At 43.5% G+C, this 17,597-nt stretch overlaps 1 protein-coding gene across 17 annotated transcripts in view; it reads left to right on the forward strand.

The window, feature by feature from the left end:
• Nucleotides 1–17,597, forward strand: part of AOPEP (aminopeptidase O (putative)) — a 383,438-nt gene that overhangs the window by 38,881 nt on the left and 326,960 nt on the right. For all 17 annotated transcript variants that reach the window (XR_002517756.2, XR_001895427.3, XM_031654785.1 and 14 more), the window contains exon 3: nt 4,207–4,373. Coding sequence is in view for 15 of the 17 variants with exons in the window: in XM_031654785.1 (XP_031510645.1) it covers nt 4,207–4,373 (167 nt within the window). In the remaining 2 variants the exon portion in view is untranslated. The remainder of the gene's footprint in view (nt 1–4,206; nt 4,374–17,597) is intronic.

The raw sequence follows: 17,597 nt of genomic DNA on the forward strand, positions 1-17,597 counted from the left end.
AATCAAAGGAAAGGATGGTGACAACATGGATTTGCAATCTGTCAAAAAGGAAATCCCCCAACTAACCAGACAACTGACTCCAGATATGCTCACACACGGTGCTTCAGCCTTTCATCAAATCACCATTTTCGGGAGGCAGGCCCGATTGCATTTGAAACCTACTCGTGGACACCAACAGCCTGGGACACAAAAATGTTAGACTTTAGCAGAAAAGATAACCCAGCCATGGAAAGAGGAGAGTGGGAATAGAGAATTGTGAGGACACTGGGGCGGGAGGTGAGAGCTTGCTGGGGGCCTGGCCGGGTAACTAAGCCCCCTGATGGGAGAGGTCAGGTGCGCAGATACACAGTGGCAGAAGGAGCTTTCTAGAGCATGACAGAAGGGATCAGGACAAAATTCTATAACAAAATGTCTAGAACTAGATCGCTAAAGAGGGCATAATACTGAACTGGGAAGGAAAGGATGGTGACAACATGGTGGATTTTAATCCAGTCAGTGGAAGCCCCCCCCCCCCACCGCATCAACTGACTCAGATATGCCTACAATATCTATGCTTCATTCTTCATCAAATCATCATTCTCACATTTTCTGAGGCAGGTCTGATTTCAGACATTTGAACCTATTCGTGGACACCACACTGTTTGGGATTAGGTCAACATCCTTTCTGTGTCCATACAAGTGTCCTCTGTCATGTGCTCATGTAAAGCCCTTTATAAGCAAATTAAACAGGTGCACACCCTCCGTCTTTCTCCCAAGACCCATCCTGATCTTCCTTTCTTGTTCAGTAGCTTTACCATCCATCTTATCACTTGAGCCAGAAACCTCAGAAAAGTCTGTGTTAACTCTGGCTGCATAACAAATTACCCCCACACTTAGCAGTTTAAAATAACAGACATTTATTACCTCTCACAGTTCCTGAGGCTCGGGAACCTAGGAGCAACTTAGCCGGTGTCTCTTGCTCAGGATATCTTACAAGGTTACCGTCCAGTTGTCGGGGGCTGCGGGTGTCTCAGGGTGTGCCAGGAGCTGGAAACCCTCTTTCAGACTCACTCTCATGGCTGTTGCAGGCCTTGGTTCCTCACTGACTGTTGACCAAAGGTCTCTGTTTCTTACCATGTGGGTGCCTCCCTGGGCTACCTGGGTGACTTCATGACACTCCTGACCCAGAGTAAACGATGGGGGAGAGAGCGAGGAAAGATAGTCTCAGATGAAAACCACAGATTTTAAAGTAGTCTCTGAAGTGACTTGCCATCACCTCTGCTGTTTCCTGTTGTCCTTTCCCTGCCCCGGGTCAGACCTTTGCGTATCAGGCCTGCGTACTTGTAGGATAAGTGGACTGTGACTGCCCGCTCGCTCTGCACAGGTCTGCTTGAGCACACAGACCTGGTACAGTGTGGAAGGATGTAAATGTTAGGAGGGAGGGGTTATTGGAGGCCAGCTCGGCAGCTGGCTACTTCACGGAAGTCTTCCTTTCCTTCTCCCTCTTCTTCAGCACATCACTTACTAAGTCCTGCAGTACTTCTAAGATGTGACCTCATCTCAAATCCGATTGTTTCTTTGGGGAAGTCGTGTGGAGGCTGACGGAGGCAGCCTTGGGGGCCACATACTAAGGGCACAAGTGGAATGCGTAATAATGTGCTAGCATGGCCTGCAAGCCAGCCTCATAGAGAGGAGACCAACATCTTGGCAAGCCAGTCTTTTGGGGAGGATTTCTTCCCTGTGCAGGCAGGGAAAGCCCCACGACCAGCGTTACCCTCGGCAAGTGAGGTGCTCACTGAACAGAACAGACGATAGAAGCCACGACCTGCTCCCGCTTCAGCAGCCCAGCACCCGTTTTGCCTGTGCCTCAGAAGGTGAGGGGCTTCTCCGCAGTCACTGAGGAAGTTGGCAACCCAGGCGGTACAACGGTGTTTCGCCTTTCTGATCTTCCCCTGCCCCGTGTCAAACCTTCACGTTACCATGGCATGTACGCTTGTAGGATAAGCGTACAGCAACTGCCTGTTTGCGCTGAGATCCATTTTCTGCCCTTATTGTGATCTTCTCTAAGTGACAAGGACCTTCATTTCCTAGGCTCTCTTGTCTTCTGGCTTCCTAGGTTTGGCCCATAGGGGCCACTGGTGGAAGATCTGAAAGCAGGAGCTGGCCGGAGGTGACATAGTTCTCCTCCACCTGTTTTCCTTTGCAGCTCCAGTGCGGCTGAGTCTCCTGTGGTCCCAGCTCCCGCTGGACAGTCCCCAGTGTGACTCTGAGTCTCCTGTGGTCCCAGCCTGACAGTCCCTAGTGTGGACTCTGAGTCTCCTGTGGTCCCAGCCTCCCTGGGACAAGCCCCAGTGTGACTCTGAGTCTCCTGTGGTCCCAGCTCCCGCTGGACAGTCCCCAGTGTGACTCTGAGTCTCCTGTGGTCCCAGCTCCGCTGGACAGTCCCCAGTGTGACTCTGAGTCTCTGTGGTCCCAGCTCCCGCTGGACAGTCCCCAGTGTGACTCTGAGTCTCTCAGGTCCCAGCTCCCGGCTGACAGTTCTGCGGACTTGAGTCTCCTGTGTCCCAGCTCCCGCTGGAGTCAGGCCCCAGGCACTGAGCTCCTGTGGTCCCAGCCCGCTGGACAGTCCCCAGTGTGACTCTGAGTCTCCTGGTGGTCCCAGCTCCCGGGCTGGGACAAACCTCAGTGACTCTGAGTCTCTGTGGCCTCCAGCTCCCGCTGACAGTCCCCAGTGTGACTCTGAGTCTCCTGTGGTCCCAGCTCCCACTGGACAGTCCCCAGTGTGACTCTGAGTCTCCTGTGGTCCCAGCTCCCGCTGGACAGTCCGCACTGTGACTCTGAGTCTCCTGTGGTCCCAGCTCCCCGCTGACAGTCCCCAGTGTACCCCCTGAGTCTCCTCGTGGTCTCCAGCCCTGGACAGTCCGCACTGCACTCCTGAGTCTCCTGTGGTCCCAGCCCTCCCCGCTTGACAGTCCCATCTGCACCCGGCCGCCAGGTGACTCCTGCCCCTGTGAACTCCAGTAGCACCCAGCCCCACCAGTCTGAGGAGTCACAGCTGATTACTGCTGTGGCTAATCCCTGGATTGTCTTACTGTCCCCTGGTTGGTTTCTCCGCTCTTCTGTCATTTAAACTCATTCCCAAAATTAAATTACCTGTTTGTTAAGACCTAGGCTGGTTTCTGTTTTCCATACTAGACCCTGACTGATGGAGTCGAACCATCTTTCTGTGTTTTCCCGCATGTTGTGTGAACACAGTAAATGCTCAGTTATAATGATGTTAATGAAAAAGGAAAACCAGTTTATCCAAAAGAAGTAGTGCTTTGCTCTGTTCATTTACTTTATAAGTCAAGCTGACTGAAACTACATATTTGTCATAACTGAAAAACAGAAAGTAGAAACATTTGCCTGAGTTTTTTTCTGAGGAGTCAGTCTTGAACCTTTTACTCTGGTGTCAAGAGTGGACCCTTTGATCTTGAGAATCTTTTCCATCTTTATCAAACGTGACTTTATCGTGGGACGAATCTGTCTTGGTTTGGGTGGGGCTGTGCTTTCTAATCGCAGCAGAACGAGCCCAATGCCGTGTCGCTGGTTTTGCACACAGTGACTTTGGTGACGACGCTGCACCCTTGGCTTTCCCATCACAAGCCTGGTTGTTGTGACTCGCAGTCCTGTTCATATGCCAGCCCCTGTTCTTGGCCTCCACACAAGGATTCCCACAAGGGTTCCGTTTGAGATGGTGGTTTCCAAGATTGGGGGTATCTGCTTGCTAGCCCTGGATTTGAGACCACCAGCTTGTTTTTCCAAGCATTAATATCTCAGTGATCTCCAAACATATTTTCTTTTCCAGAATGCTTTCCAAAAAGTTTGTAAGAATGTCTCTAAAACTTTTCTTTTGAAAGCACCAGGGCCTGAGGGGAGGGGGCAAGGGTAATATAAATTATAACTTGGCCGACTAGTATTTAAAACTTTATCCAAAAAATATTTTTCTCCTTAAAAAAACCACCTCTTTCTACATATTTAAGTAATTCGTTTGAGAGAAATAACCACTCAGCTATTCACATAGCCAGCCCTTGGCAGCTTCGGTTCAAAATGCTCTGAAACCAGTCAACTACAAAGTTTCAGAGGTTTTCTTTGAAAGCTCAACTTAACCTGCACTACCACGGTGGTGCAAAAAGTGACAACTCATTTAAAGATTCTCCCCTTTCTCTCTCTGTCTCTCTTCTGCAGGCCGTGTGTTTACACCGTGGGGTCTCCCGTAAACAACAGGGCCCTTTTTCCGTGCCAGGAGCCGCCCGTTGCCATGTCAACATGGCAGGCTACAGTTCGAGCAGCTGCATCTTTTGTTGTTTTAATGAGTGGGGAAAATTCTGCCAAGCCGACGCAGCTTTGGGAAGGTACTGTACACGTGTTCTCTGCTTATGCATGTATTGCGCACATGCTGGACCCAGGAACCCAATAAGCAGTGTTTTTCTGAACTTTAAAGAGCCCCTTTATTAGTTGGGTTGGAAATGAACATACTGTAAACCATCCTGCCAGAGAAAACAAGCAGGGGATGGGGAGGGACGCTTAGGAGCCTGGGCATGGGATTCGGGGCGCTTCAGACTCGAGTTGTCGCTTCATAGATTATTTCAGCAGTGCTTTCACCTGGTGGTGTGTGGGCTGTAAGTCGGTGGTCTTGATTGAAGACTTTCTGGACAGGCAAGTGTATCGTGGAAACACCATTACAGTTGAGTTGTCTGTAGTTTGTTATGGTGTCTGCACATGGCTATTCATTATGTTAAGAGGTAGTGCTCTTGCTGGCTGGCCCGCTGGAGTTGTCCTAGTGAAGTATCTGTTCTACACATGGTTTGCCTGTGTGACTGTATGAAGTTCTGAACCAAAGGTGGATAAGAAAGACGGAAGGCATACTAATGCATCGTCAAGGTGTTGTTTATGAATTGCTTCTTATTGCAGCATTTAACTTTTTCAGTGGAGATCCTGAGCATGTCGATGCCAGGAAAAAATGTATTTGTTTATTTGAGAGACAGGGTCTCGCTCTGTTGCCCGGGCTGGAGTGCAGTGGCTTGATCACGGCTCACCGCAGCCTTGACCTGCCAGCCTCAATTGATCCTCCCACCTCATCCTCCCAAGTAGCTGGAACTACATGTGCATGCCACCACACCCAGCTAATTTTTGCACTTTTTTTGTAGACATAAGATTTTGCCATGTTGCCCAGGCTGGTCTTGAATGCCTAGGTTCAAGCGATCTGCCTGCTTCAGCCTCCCAAAGGTGTGAGCCACTGTGCCTGGCCAGGAAACATTTTTATAGTTATATTATTTCTTTATTTAAAATATGGCATCTCCTCCCACATGTTTATTATATAAACTTTATATAGAAAACTAAAAATAATAAATTTAAATAATTATATAGAAAATTATTGTTAAGATTTTGTTACATTTCCTTTCAGTATTTAAAATCTGTATGATTTGTACAGTTATCATCCTCAAATTGTGATAGCATATGATGGTATTTATTCTGCTTTTTTCACTTATAGTGTATCTTGAACATTTTTCAGGTCATTAAATATTTTAATATGATTTTAACATTGGCACAATATTTTTTATATGAATATATCAGAATTTAACATTTCTCTATTAAATATTTTGATTATTTCAGTTTCTTTTCCTATTATAAAGTTGCATTAAATTCCAGGGGAGACATTTTACATAAGATTAGAATTACAGAGTCAAAAGTTGGAACGTGTTTAAGGCTGTTGGTACATATCCCATAATGCCTTCCAGGAAGTCTGTGCCAATTTATACATTCATCTGTGGTTATGAGTGTCCTGGTCACCTGGAACTTGGCTCATCTGACAGGCAGCAGAAGGTCTCTCTTTAATTTGGATTACTTTGATGATGAGTGAGTTTCACATGTCCTTATATGTTTCTTAACTATTTTCATTTTCTGTTTATTTCCTTTGCCCATTTTTATACTGAAGACTTAGGTTTTTGTCAAGTTTGTCTTATTTTTCAATTTTATTGGCTCTTTAAAAAATATTAATTTCTTATATTTGTGAAAAGCATTGTTCCCAGCTTTTGGTATATCTTTTAATTTTATATGATGTGTCTGTTTTTATGAAGTTAAATGTATTAGATTGCGCTAAGATTCATTTTGTTCTAATATTTTTATAGTTAATTTTTATAACTAATCAGTCTGTAATTTATTATCATCAGGTTGTGAAATGAGGACTAAACATTGTCTTTTTTGTCCAGATAGAAAACCAGTTGCTTCAGGATCATTTATTGAATTTTTAAATTTTGTAATGTCTTTATCATAAGCTAGATTTACATATGTGCTGAAGTCACCGATGAATATTTACTTGTTTTTTTTTTTTTTTTTTGAGAGGGAGGCTCGCTCTATCGCCAGGCTGAAGTGCAGTGGTGCGATCTCGGCTCACGGCAACCTCCGCCTTCTGGGTTCAAGCGATTCTCCTGCCTCAGCCTCCCAAGTAGCTGGGACGACAGGCACCCACCACCACTCCCGGCTAGTTTTTGTATTTTTAATAGAGATGGGGTTTCACCACGTTAGCCAGGATGGTCTTGATCTCTTGACGTTGTGATCCGCCTGCCTCGGCCTCCCAAAGTGCTGGGATTACAGGCGTGAGCCACCGCACCCGGCCTTACTTGATTCTTAAAAACAACACATTTAGGCTGTCGCGGTGGCTCATGACTGTAATCCCAGCACTTTGGGAGGCCGAGGCGGGTGGATCATGAGGTCAGGAGATTGAGACCATCCTGGCTAACATGGTGAAACCCTATCTGTACTAAAAATACAAAAAACAAAAACAAACAAACAAAAAAAACCAACACACACACACACACACACACACACACACAAAATTAGCCAGGCGTGGTGGCGGACACCTGTAGTCCCAGCTACTCAGGAGGCTGAGGCGGGAGAATGGCGTGAACCCGGAGCTTGCAGTGAGCCGAGATCATGCCCCTGCACTCCAGTCTGGGTGACAGAGTGAGACTCCATCTCAAAAAAAAAAAAAAAAAAAAAAAATTAAAATGTTAATTGTTAAAAATAAGTAACATTTACGTGGTTCATTTACAGAAGAACAAAGGACAAAGCATTATTTGCAATGAAGTATTTTTCTTACCTCTATTTCCCAGACACCCAGTAACACTTCCTCAAGCAACCACGGTTACCAATTTCTCTTGAATAATATGTTTTTTCTCTTTTGTTGTACAAATTGTAGCATGCTAGACACATTTTTGCATTGTGCTTTCCCTTTTAGAATAAATTTATTTTATAGATATTTTGTAACAGAGCATAAAGAGCATCCTCATTATTTGTTTTTTACTATTGTTTATTTTTTGGAGACGGAGTTTCACTCTGTCGCCCATGCTGGAGTGCAGTGGCGTGATCTCGGCTCACTGCAACCTCTGCTTTCCGGGTTCAAGCAATTCTCCTGCCTCAGCCTCCCGAGTAGCTGGGACTACAGGCGCCGCCACCGCGCCCAGCTAATGTTTTGTATTTTAGTACAGACAGGGTTTTACCGTGTTGCCCAGGCTGGTCTCGAACTCCTGAGCTCAGGCAATCTGTCCGCCTTGGCCTCCCAAAGGGCTAAGATTGTGGGCATGAGCCATTGCACCCGGCCTTTCCTCATTATTTTTATGGCCATGAGTATCCTATAAATGGATGTTTTACAATGTAGTTAACCAATATCTCTGGACTTCATATCAAATAAGGAATTGGATGGGTATTTACTCCATTATCCTTATGCACCCATATTCTCCAGTTTTACTTAATAAAACTTGGCATTTGGGACTCACATTTTCTCTGTAACTTTTTGTATTATGTCTTTTCTAGGAATTACTATTATTGTGTTATATTTTCATTCAGTTTTAAATGATTTCATAATAAGTATTTAGACTTTCTTCATTCTTGAGCTCTTAAGTTGGCTGGGAAATAGCTTCAATTTTTTTTTTTTTTAGAAGACTGGATGAATGGTACATTTTCTGAGCCCTCACATATTTAGATTGGCTTTTTGTTGTACTCACTTATGAACAATCCTTGGCTAGGTATAACATTCTTTTTTAATGTATTTTTATTTGTAACAACCCTATTAACTGAAGTATAACATTCTTGAATCACTTTTTCCCCTCTTTAACAACTGTACATGTTACCATTATCATCTCTTATCTAGTATTTCTGAGGAGAAATAATTTTTTTTTTTTTTTGAGATGGAGTCTCGCTCTGTCACCCAGGCTGGAGTGCAGTGGTGCGATCTCAGCTCACTGCAACCTCCGCCTCCCAGGTTACAGCGATTCTCTTGCCTCAGCCTCCCGAGTAGCTGGGACTACAGGCGCCCGCCACCACGCCTGGCTAATTTTGTGTTTTTAGTAGAGATGGGTTTTCACCATGTTAGCCATGATGGTCTCCGTCTCCAGACCTCGTGATCCGTCCGCCTTGGCCTCCCAAAGTGCTGGAATTACAGGTGTGAGCCACTGCGCCTGGCCCACATTTTTTTATTTTTTGAAAGTTATCTGATTTTTCTGTCTACATGGTCTTAGATTTTTTTTTTAATCTATGTACTTCAAAACTTTCTAGAATGAATCTAGATGTGGGTGCCTTTCTTTTTAATCAACTAATATAGTATGTATAACTTACTATATTAGGGTTCTCCAGAGAGATCAAATCAATAGGAGATAGATAGATAGATGGATGGATAGATAGATAGATAGATAGATAGATAGATAGATAGATAGATAGACAGACAGATGATAAGGGGTTTATCAGGGGAATTGACTCATGTGATTATGAAGGATGAGAAGTTCCACAACAGGCTAGAGACCCTGGGCTGCTGGTAGCATGGCTCAGTCTAATTCCGAAAGTCTTAGAACTAGGTAAGCCTGTGGTGTAGTTCTCGGTCTAGAGCCAAAGGCCTGAGAACCCAGGGGGCTGCTAGTGTAAATTCTAGAGTCCCCAAGGCAAGAGAGCATGTACAGGAGGAGGAGAGTATGCCAGCTTTAGGAGAAAGAGAGGGCAAATCCTTTTATCTCCTTTTTTGTTCTATGTGGGCCCTCATCTGATTAGGTGACCCCACCCACATTGAGGACAGATCATACCCACTTAGTCCACCAACTCTCAGGCCAATCTCTGAAATACCCGCACAGACACACCTAGAAGCCATGCTTTACCAGTTCCCTAGGTGTTCCTTAACCCCGTCAAGTTGACACCTAAAATTAATCACCACACATATACAATAAATGTGTACTTTTTTTATGTTAGACAGTATCATTCTATCCACCCACGCTGAAGTGCAGTGGTGCGATCTCAGCTCACTGCGATCACTGCTTCCCTGGTTCCAGCAGCGGTGCGATCTCAGCTCACTGCTACCACTGCTTCCCTGGTTCCAGCAATTCTCTTGCCTCAGCCTTCTCTTGCCTCAGCCTCCTGAGTAGCTGGGATTACAGGTGTGCACCACCACACCTGGCTAATTTTTTTGTATTTTTGTAGAGATGGGGTTTCACTGTGTTGCCCAGGCTGGTCTTGAATGCACATGTGGGAAGCGAATGGAGCTAAAAGAAATCCACACGTTTTATCCTGTCTGTTGGTACACACCAGACAGGAAGGCCATGAGAACTATAGGAAAAAAAAAATGCAGAATAAAGGTAAAACAAGAAATCATTCTAAGGACTCAGAGGCAGAACAGCGTCAGAAATCAGTTTACGACAGAAACCCAAACAAGATTCGGAAACTGACATTGTCATTATGATACAAGAAGATATAACTTCTATGAAACAGCAGTACAAAGCCATGAGGCGATAACAGGCTGAAACATAAGTATAACAGATTGAGATTAAAAACCAACAGAGAAGGAAAATTTTTAAAAATGAATGATTGACAGAAAACTAATGTTAAAATAACATACTGTAAATCTCTGCTACTGAAATTAGGAAAGAACAAAAATGTCCCGATGGAAATTCAGTGGCACGAAGTGTAAATAAAAATGAAAAGGCCACATGTACCGGAAGAATATATTTGTAATACATATATCTGGCAAAAGGCTTGTACCTAGAATTATATAATCTTTTTTTTTTTTTTTTTTTTGAGACAGTGTCTCATTCTGTTGCCTAGACTGGAGTGCAGTGGTGTGATCTCAGCTCACTGCAGCCTCTGCTTCCTGGGCTCAAGTGATTCTCTCACCGAGTAGCTGGGATTACAGGTGTGCACCACCACGCCCAGCTAATTTTTGTATTCTTAGTAGAGACAGGGTTTCACCATGTTGGCCAGGCTGGTCTCGAACTCCTGGCCTCAAGTGATCCACCTGCCTCGGCCTCCCAAAGTGCTGGCATTACAGGTGTTAGCCACCGTGCCCGGCCTATAAAGTATTCTTATAACCTAATAATAAAACAATCAAAAACCCCTCATGAAAAAAAAATGAACAAATGACATGAACAGATGCTTTTCAAAAGAAGATATAAGAATGTGCAGTAAGTACATGAAAAGGTGCTCAGCACTATCATCAGTGAAATGCAGATTAAAACCATAATGAGATAGTATTTTACACCCAGTTAGAGGGCTAAAATTCAAAGGACTGGAAATACCAAGTGTTGTTCCAAGGACGAGCCACAGCTAGAACTCTTACACATTCTGGTGAGAATATGAAAGGAGGCGGCCACTTTGGAAACAGTTTGGCAGATACTTACAAACTTAAACATCTATTTACATGATCTAGCAATTTTACTCTTAAGTATTTACCCAAGAGAAATGAAAACCTACATCCACAAAACGATTAATACGTGAGTGTTCACAGCACATTTTCCATAATGACCAAAAACAGTCTGATTGTGCATGGATAAACAAATTGTCGTTATTCACACAATGGACCACTATTGATAAATCGAAAAAAAAAAAAAATAGTGACACCTGCAACGATCTGGATGAATCTCACAAACATGATGCTGAGTAAAATAGAGTCACACTGAATGACTCTATTTGTATGAGTTGTGAGAAGTCAGACCAATCTCTACTGAGGGAAACCAGATCAAGGGTTGGCTGGAATGGGGTAAGAAGAAATGAGTGTGAGGGCACAGCGGAATTTCTGGGGTAATGGAAATGTTCATGGGGTGATGATTGTGTGAGTGTGTTTATCTGTGAAATCTCATTGAACAACACATTTAAGATGTACACATTTATGGCCAGGCATGGTGGTTCCACCCCTGTAATCCCAGCACTTTGAGAGGCCAGGGTGGGCGGATCACTTGAGGCCAGGAGTTCGAGACCATTCTGGGAAACATAGTGAAACCCTGTCTCTACAAAAATACAAAAAAAAAAAGCCATGTGTGGTGGTGCATGCCGGTAATCCCAGCTACTCAGGAGGCTGAGCAAGAGAATTGCTTGAACCAGGGAGGCAGAGGTTGCAGTGAGCTGAGATCGCACCACTGCACTTCAGCATGGGATACTGTCTAAAAAAAAAAAAAAGTACACATTTATTGTGTATGTGTAGTGGTTAATTTTAGGTGTCAAGTTGACTGGATTAAAAAGTTGGCAGATACATGCAGCTGCTTTATCTGGGCTCTAGTGTCCTGTTGGCAATTGTCAGTCAGGTTCTGCTAGAACACAAAGGCTGCTTTTCTGCCATCTCTGGTTGGTTCCCTGACTTGCTGAATTGATTGAGTATATGAAACGCTGCGATTTCAGATAGGCATTGCTAGGTGGCCTGCTCCCATCTCTGCCTATAGCAGTGTGGTTGTGATAACTCCACCTCCCCAGATGCCACGTGGCTCTCCCCACCTTCCCCTCAGCACGCCTGCGTATTTTCTCATTCGTGGTTTGGTGGCTCTCCCCACTCCTCAGCACGCCTATGTATTTTTCTCATTCGTGGTTTGGTGGCTCTCCCACCTCCCCTGCCAGCATCGCCTATGTATTTTCTCATTCGTGGTTTGGTGGCTCTCCCCACCCTCCCCTCAGCACGCCTGCGTATTTTCTCATTCGTGGTTTGGTGGCTTTTCCCACCCTTCCCTCAGCACGCCTGCGTATTTTCTCATTCGTGGTTTGGCCCTGCAGTGAAGCCTTGTGTTTGACAGTGTTTCCCAAACAGGAGCATTCTTCTTCTCTTTAGAGGGAAAGGTCTCATGATTTACCACAGTTGACTTAAATTATTTATATTAGAATGACATTTCAAAAGCTATAGATCTAAGACTAGATATGAACTCTGTGTTCTTACACCTCTTACACATCCGTAAAGCCAAAATACAATTATAAACGAAATGCAGATCAAACTAGCAAATCAATAAAATTCAAATTCAAATTATAAAATTCAAATTACAAATTTGAATTTTATATTGATCTATATAACTATAAATGAATGTACAGATTAATATTTTGCTGAGGTGAAACTGCCTCTCACCCTATGAATGTGGTGCTGACGGCCCCACGCAGTTTCTTTTGAGACTGAACACCTGTTCTACCCTGAGCCACACAATAATCCAGTTCTCCACCCCTTGTCTTTTATCTCCCTGTAAACTTTTGCTTACACAGCATGCTGTGATGTCGTTGGGCCTTTACTCAGCCAAAAGCATCATCCTTACGTTCTTTTCTCATTATCTCTTGATAATTATCGCAGTCCCACACATCCCCATGCCATCATACACACTCATGCAGATGGGAACTCTGAAATCATTTGGCGGTACTCACATCTGGATGATTTTAGGGGTCAGCGAACCATGGCCTGCTGGCCAAATCTAGTCCACTGCCCGTTTTTGTAAATAAAGTTTTTTTGGATCATGGCCATTGTCTTTGACTGCCTTCATGTTACAATAGCAGACTTGAGTATTGGCAACAAGGTCCTGCAAAGCCTAAAATATTTATTACCTGGTCTTTTACAGAAAAAAGTTTTCTGACCTCTATCATATTCATCCGTCTGTCTGCTGTTGTGTATCTATTTGAAGGTTATCATCAAAAAATTGAGAATTAACTTTAAAATTTTTATGAAAAACTTTTATACCCCCAGGAATATATCTGTGGACTTTTTTTTTTTTTCCGAATTCCATTTGAGGACAGAGTAACAAAATAGATGCTTATTGAGGTTTGCTTATGTTCACACCACTTACACCTTGTATGATATCACAGAACAATCTTTGCCAGCTCAAGCTGAGGGAGAATTAAGCTAGACAAGATAAAAGAACTCTATGCTTAATACTGCGGTTCCTCCCACAGACAGGGTTTATCGGAGGACAATCAGGAAATAGTACTAATAAAGCTGTTTGCCAGAACCAAAATGGCTGTTCTGAGGATGGAATAATGTCTGCAAATGTATCTGCACTCCTTAGAGAAAGGGGATGTGGATACAAGATGATGCTATTTCCTTTCCAAGTCATGTTTTCTCGATCGGCAGATTGGTCTCATAGGACCTCTACTCTGTTGTGCACAATGCCCTTTAAAACGATGAGCGTCTTTGAAAACATAACTGGCAAAGCACGACCCAGCAAGTCACAGTTTCCATCACAGTGACACACAGGCCTGATGAGCGCATTTCCCAGGCACCAGCTGATTTTCCAAAGATGCAAGGCACCTGGGAGCAGATCACAGCAACAGAAATGACAGCAGCCCTTGGGCAGGGAACAGAAATCAGAAGACAGACCTCTGGGTCCTTGCTTCATAAGGGAAATCATTTCTCCTAACTGTTTTTAAAATGAAGGGTAATGGTTTGGATGTAGGGTGATGACCATTGTAAGAATTCTATTAGCTGAGCAGTTGTTATTCTTTTTTTTTTTTTTTAAGAAGGCTGAGACAAGACCATAGATTTAGATTAACTTGCTTGGCTCCTTTATTATTCTCCTTTATTATTAAACTTCCTCAGCATAATGCGATTTGGGCAGACAGAGATGTTATCCTGTGACTTATTTTTGGCCTACCAAATACAGCTAAACTATTGAGCGCAGAGACCCAATGCCTAATACAGTACCTTGTGTAGAATAAGTGTCCAATATGTGTTTGTGGAATAAATGTGTTCTTTATAATCAGGGAGAAGTAGTATGCTCATGGAAGAAACATTGGAAACTACTAGTGATAGAAACAAAATCGACTTCAGGGTCATTTCTTCTGGTTTTGCTGCTTAATTACAGTTTATGCCTTTTTTCCAGCCTCAACAAATTTTAAAAAGAATTGGTTTAGTACATTATTATTTTTTTCTAGTAATTTTTTTGTTTAGTTTTATTTATTTATTTATTTATTTTTTAAGACGGAGTCTCGCTCTGTCGCCCAGGCTGGAGTGCAGTGGCACGATCTCGGCTCACTGCAAGCTCTGCCTCCTGGGTTCACACCATTCTCCTGCCTCAGCCTCCCGAGTAGCTGGGACTACAGGTGTCCGCCACCATGCCCGGCCAATTTTTTGTATTTTTAGTAGAGATAGGGTTTCACCATGTTAGCCAGAATGGTCTCCATCTCCTGACCTCGTGATCCGCCCGCCTCGTCCTCCTAAAGTGCTGGGATTACAGGTGTGAAAGTTTTTTTTTTATAGAGTCTAATTTAGTATATCCCTGCTGCCTAGAAAAATAAAATACTCTGAGGGCCGGGCGCGGTGGCTCACGCCTATAATCCCAGCACTTTGGGAGGCTGACGCAGGCAGATCACGAGGTCAGGAGATCGAGACCATCCTGGCTAACACAGTGAAATGCCGTCTCTACTAAGAATATAAAAAAAAATTAGCCGGGCGTGGTGGCGGCGCCTGTAGTCCCAGCTACTTGGGAGGCTGAGGCAGGAGAATGGTGTGAACCCGGGTGGCAGAGCTTGCAGTGAGCCAAGATCGTGCCACTGTACTCCAGTCTGGGCAACAGAGTGAGGCTCCGTCTCAAAAAATACAAACAGAAAAAAAGAAAAAGAAAATACTCTGCTTCTGTTTTTTGTGGGAGGCCTTGAGTAAATGAGGAAGACTGCCTAATGGAAGCTCTTTCCAGATGAAGGAGAAAAAGCATATGAACAAGTGAAAGATGTTAAAAACTACATGTGCCTTGCACAGGATCTGATTTCATTTTTCTGTGCAAAAGTAAGACGTAGACATTACTTCATTCTGGGCAAAATGCTACTCTCTGGCCTGCCCAATAGACTAGTTCTCTGACATTCTCTTTCTTTTGACATTGTGTGGGAAATTCCAGGAAAAAGCCGAGATCTGAGAGTCCAGACCCTCCTGTGTGCAACTGAAAGCCAACTTTTCCAAATGAGCAGTACTGTTTAGACTGCTCCCATAGTATGCAACCAGGAACTATGTATGAGGAAATGGTAAATTAAGAGGCATTTAGGAATGGTTATGATTAAGTGTTTTTCTCACAAAGAAAGAATGCAAAGTAGAGAAGGCTCCTTGTTTCTAGAACTGGGGAAACTTTATTTCATGCCAAGACACAGACATGCCTGTTTTAAGCGTGAATGTGTTCATCTTTTCCCGTTAGAAAGCTGCCGGTGGGCCAGAACTTTCTAAATCTCTGTCAGTTAATTCTTTTGTTTTGTGATTTGTTGTTGACTAGTTCTTTCTTACCCTCCTGGCACTGCGCTTCCCATACATGACATATGTGAAAGTCATCATGGTTTCTTTCAGACATTGATGACTCTGGCAGGCATGTGTATACCAGTTCTTGTTGCTGTCGATTTTTGTCTTGGACTTGACATTTATGAATGTTCCGTATGAATAAAACACTAAAGTTTACCTGTGACCACCTGGAGCAGTATGATTTGGTGTCCGGTTAGCTGATCCAGCTTGAGGGGAACTGGGTCACCCGCATCGAAGGTCATTAGAGTGGCTGGTGAGGCTTGAGTCACAAGCCTGGTGGGGCATGTTCCTTTAGGTATCGCATCAGCCAACCAGGAAAACCTGTCGAGGCGCTTGTGTTCAGCAGGTGGCGCTCTTTTACTGGGTTCACAAGAATGATCTGGAAAGTCGTTCTCTCCTGCCTGTCCCGTGCCTGAGGCGGTACCATGTTGCAGGGGAGGAAACCCGAAGCCTTGCTGGGTAGCATCAGTGCTTGCAAAGTGGTGGCCTGACCTGGCACATCGCCCTGGTTAGGCAATGCTGGTGCCCAGGGCGTCTTACTGTCTCGTTTGTTCTGGTGCCAGTTACAACCCTTGAGCAACTGCGGAGAAGAACTAACAAGAGACAGTCACGCTATGGGTATTCACGAGGGTGGCACTCACTTAGAAAACCAGAAGATGTAGACTCGGCATCTGCAACGTCCTGACGGAAAGCTCGAGTTTGCTGAAAGACCCAAGCAGTGGAGAAGGAGGCCAAGAGGGGAAGAGCAGCCAAATGGGGAGTGCTCTCTCCTTTTCGTGACCATATTCTATTTATTGTACAGATGTATGTATAGTATATATTTGAAATATATCAGCATACGTTCTGTGTGCTATGTCTATATACACTTATAAGTGTACATGTTTCTGAATATACATATTCCTGTAAACATTGTTAGGCATCTTTAATTTGTGATGCAAAAGTGTTCCAAAGTAATCATAATGTATATAATAGTTTGGACAGGAATTGCTGAAATAAGGAATTGTGGTTAGAGAAAGAAACAATTTTGAGGTAGCAAAGTAGCAGGGGCTACTGAGAGATTGAGGAAAGAAAGATTATATGTGAAATAAAAGCACATATCAATTTGATATTTCCGAATGCTTCATGCTGTTTTTCTAACCTATAGTGGAGAGGTTGAAAAAGTAAAATGGACGGTTTTCATGGGAAGAATTTAAGTGCCTGTTTTAATTTTCAGTGAAAACAATAACTCTTTAATACAAGAAGTTCCATGTGATGCTTAACTTGGCAGAGCTATGATCTGCCTTTGCCTCTGCACAGGCAGAGTGGCTGTGTGTGTGGTTATAGCCGTGCTTTTAATTCTATTGAGTAGGTTTATCCAAGACTCACCTAAGAATAGGACACTAAACTTTCATAAATTTCTTATTTAATTTGCTATTGGTAGGCATGACTGGTGTGTAAAAATGACTACCATATCTTGATTTTTCTTCTCTTAAAATTTTTTATGAAAAATGATGATCTCAGTTAGCTAAGTTTCTCACAGGTTTAGTATAAAAAGTTCTCTCTCCTCTCGTGAACTTTACTCCTTCGTGTTCTTCCTTTTCCCCTCTTTACTAAGAATTATTCTTCCTCCTGTGGAAGACAGAATCTTCAAAACTATTCATAGGACAGTTTTTAGAATAGTCAATGAAAAAATAATTAAGATAACTGTTTTAACACTCTTTAGTTATGATACTTATTTTCAAAACTAAATTTTATTTATTTGTATATTTATTTTGGAGACGGAGCCTCACTCTGTCGCCCAGGCTGGAGAGCAGTGGCACAATCTTGGCCCACTGCAACCTCTGCCTCTTGGGTTCAAGTGATTCTCCTGCCTCAGCCTACTGAGTAGCTAGGATTACAGGTGCCCGCCACTACGCCTGGCAAATTGTTGTATATTTAGTAGACACAGGGTTTCACTATGTTGGCCAGGCTGGTCTTGAACTCTGGACCTCAGGTGATCCTCTCGCCTTGGCCTCCCAAAGTGCTGGGATTACAGGCGTGAGTCACTGCGCCTGGCCCAAAGCTGTATTTTATTTTATTTATTTTTATTTTATTTTATTATTTA

The sequence above is a fragment of the Papio anubis genome, chromosome 13 (assembly GCF_008728515.1).
Source record: "Papio anubis isolate 15944 chromosome 13, Panubis1.0, whole genome shotgun sequence".
Classification (NCBI taxonomy): Eukaryota; Metazoa; Chordata; class Mammalia; order Primates; family Cercopithecidae; genus Papio; species Papio anubis.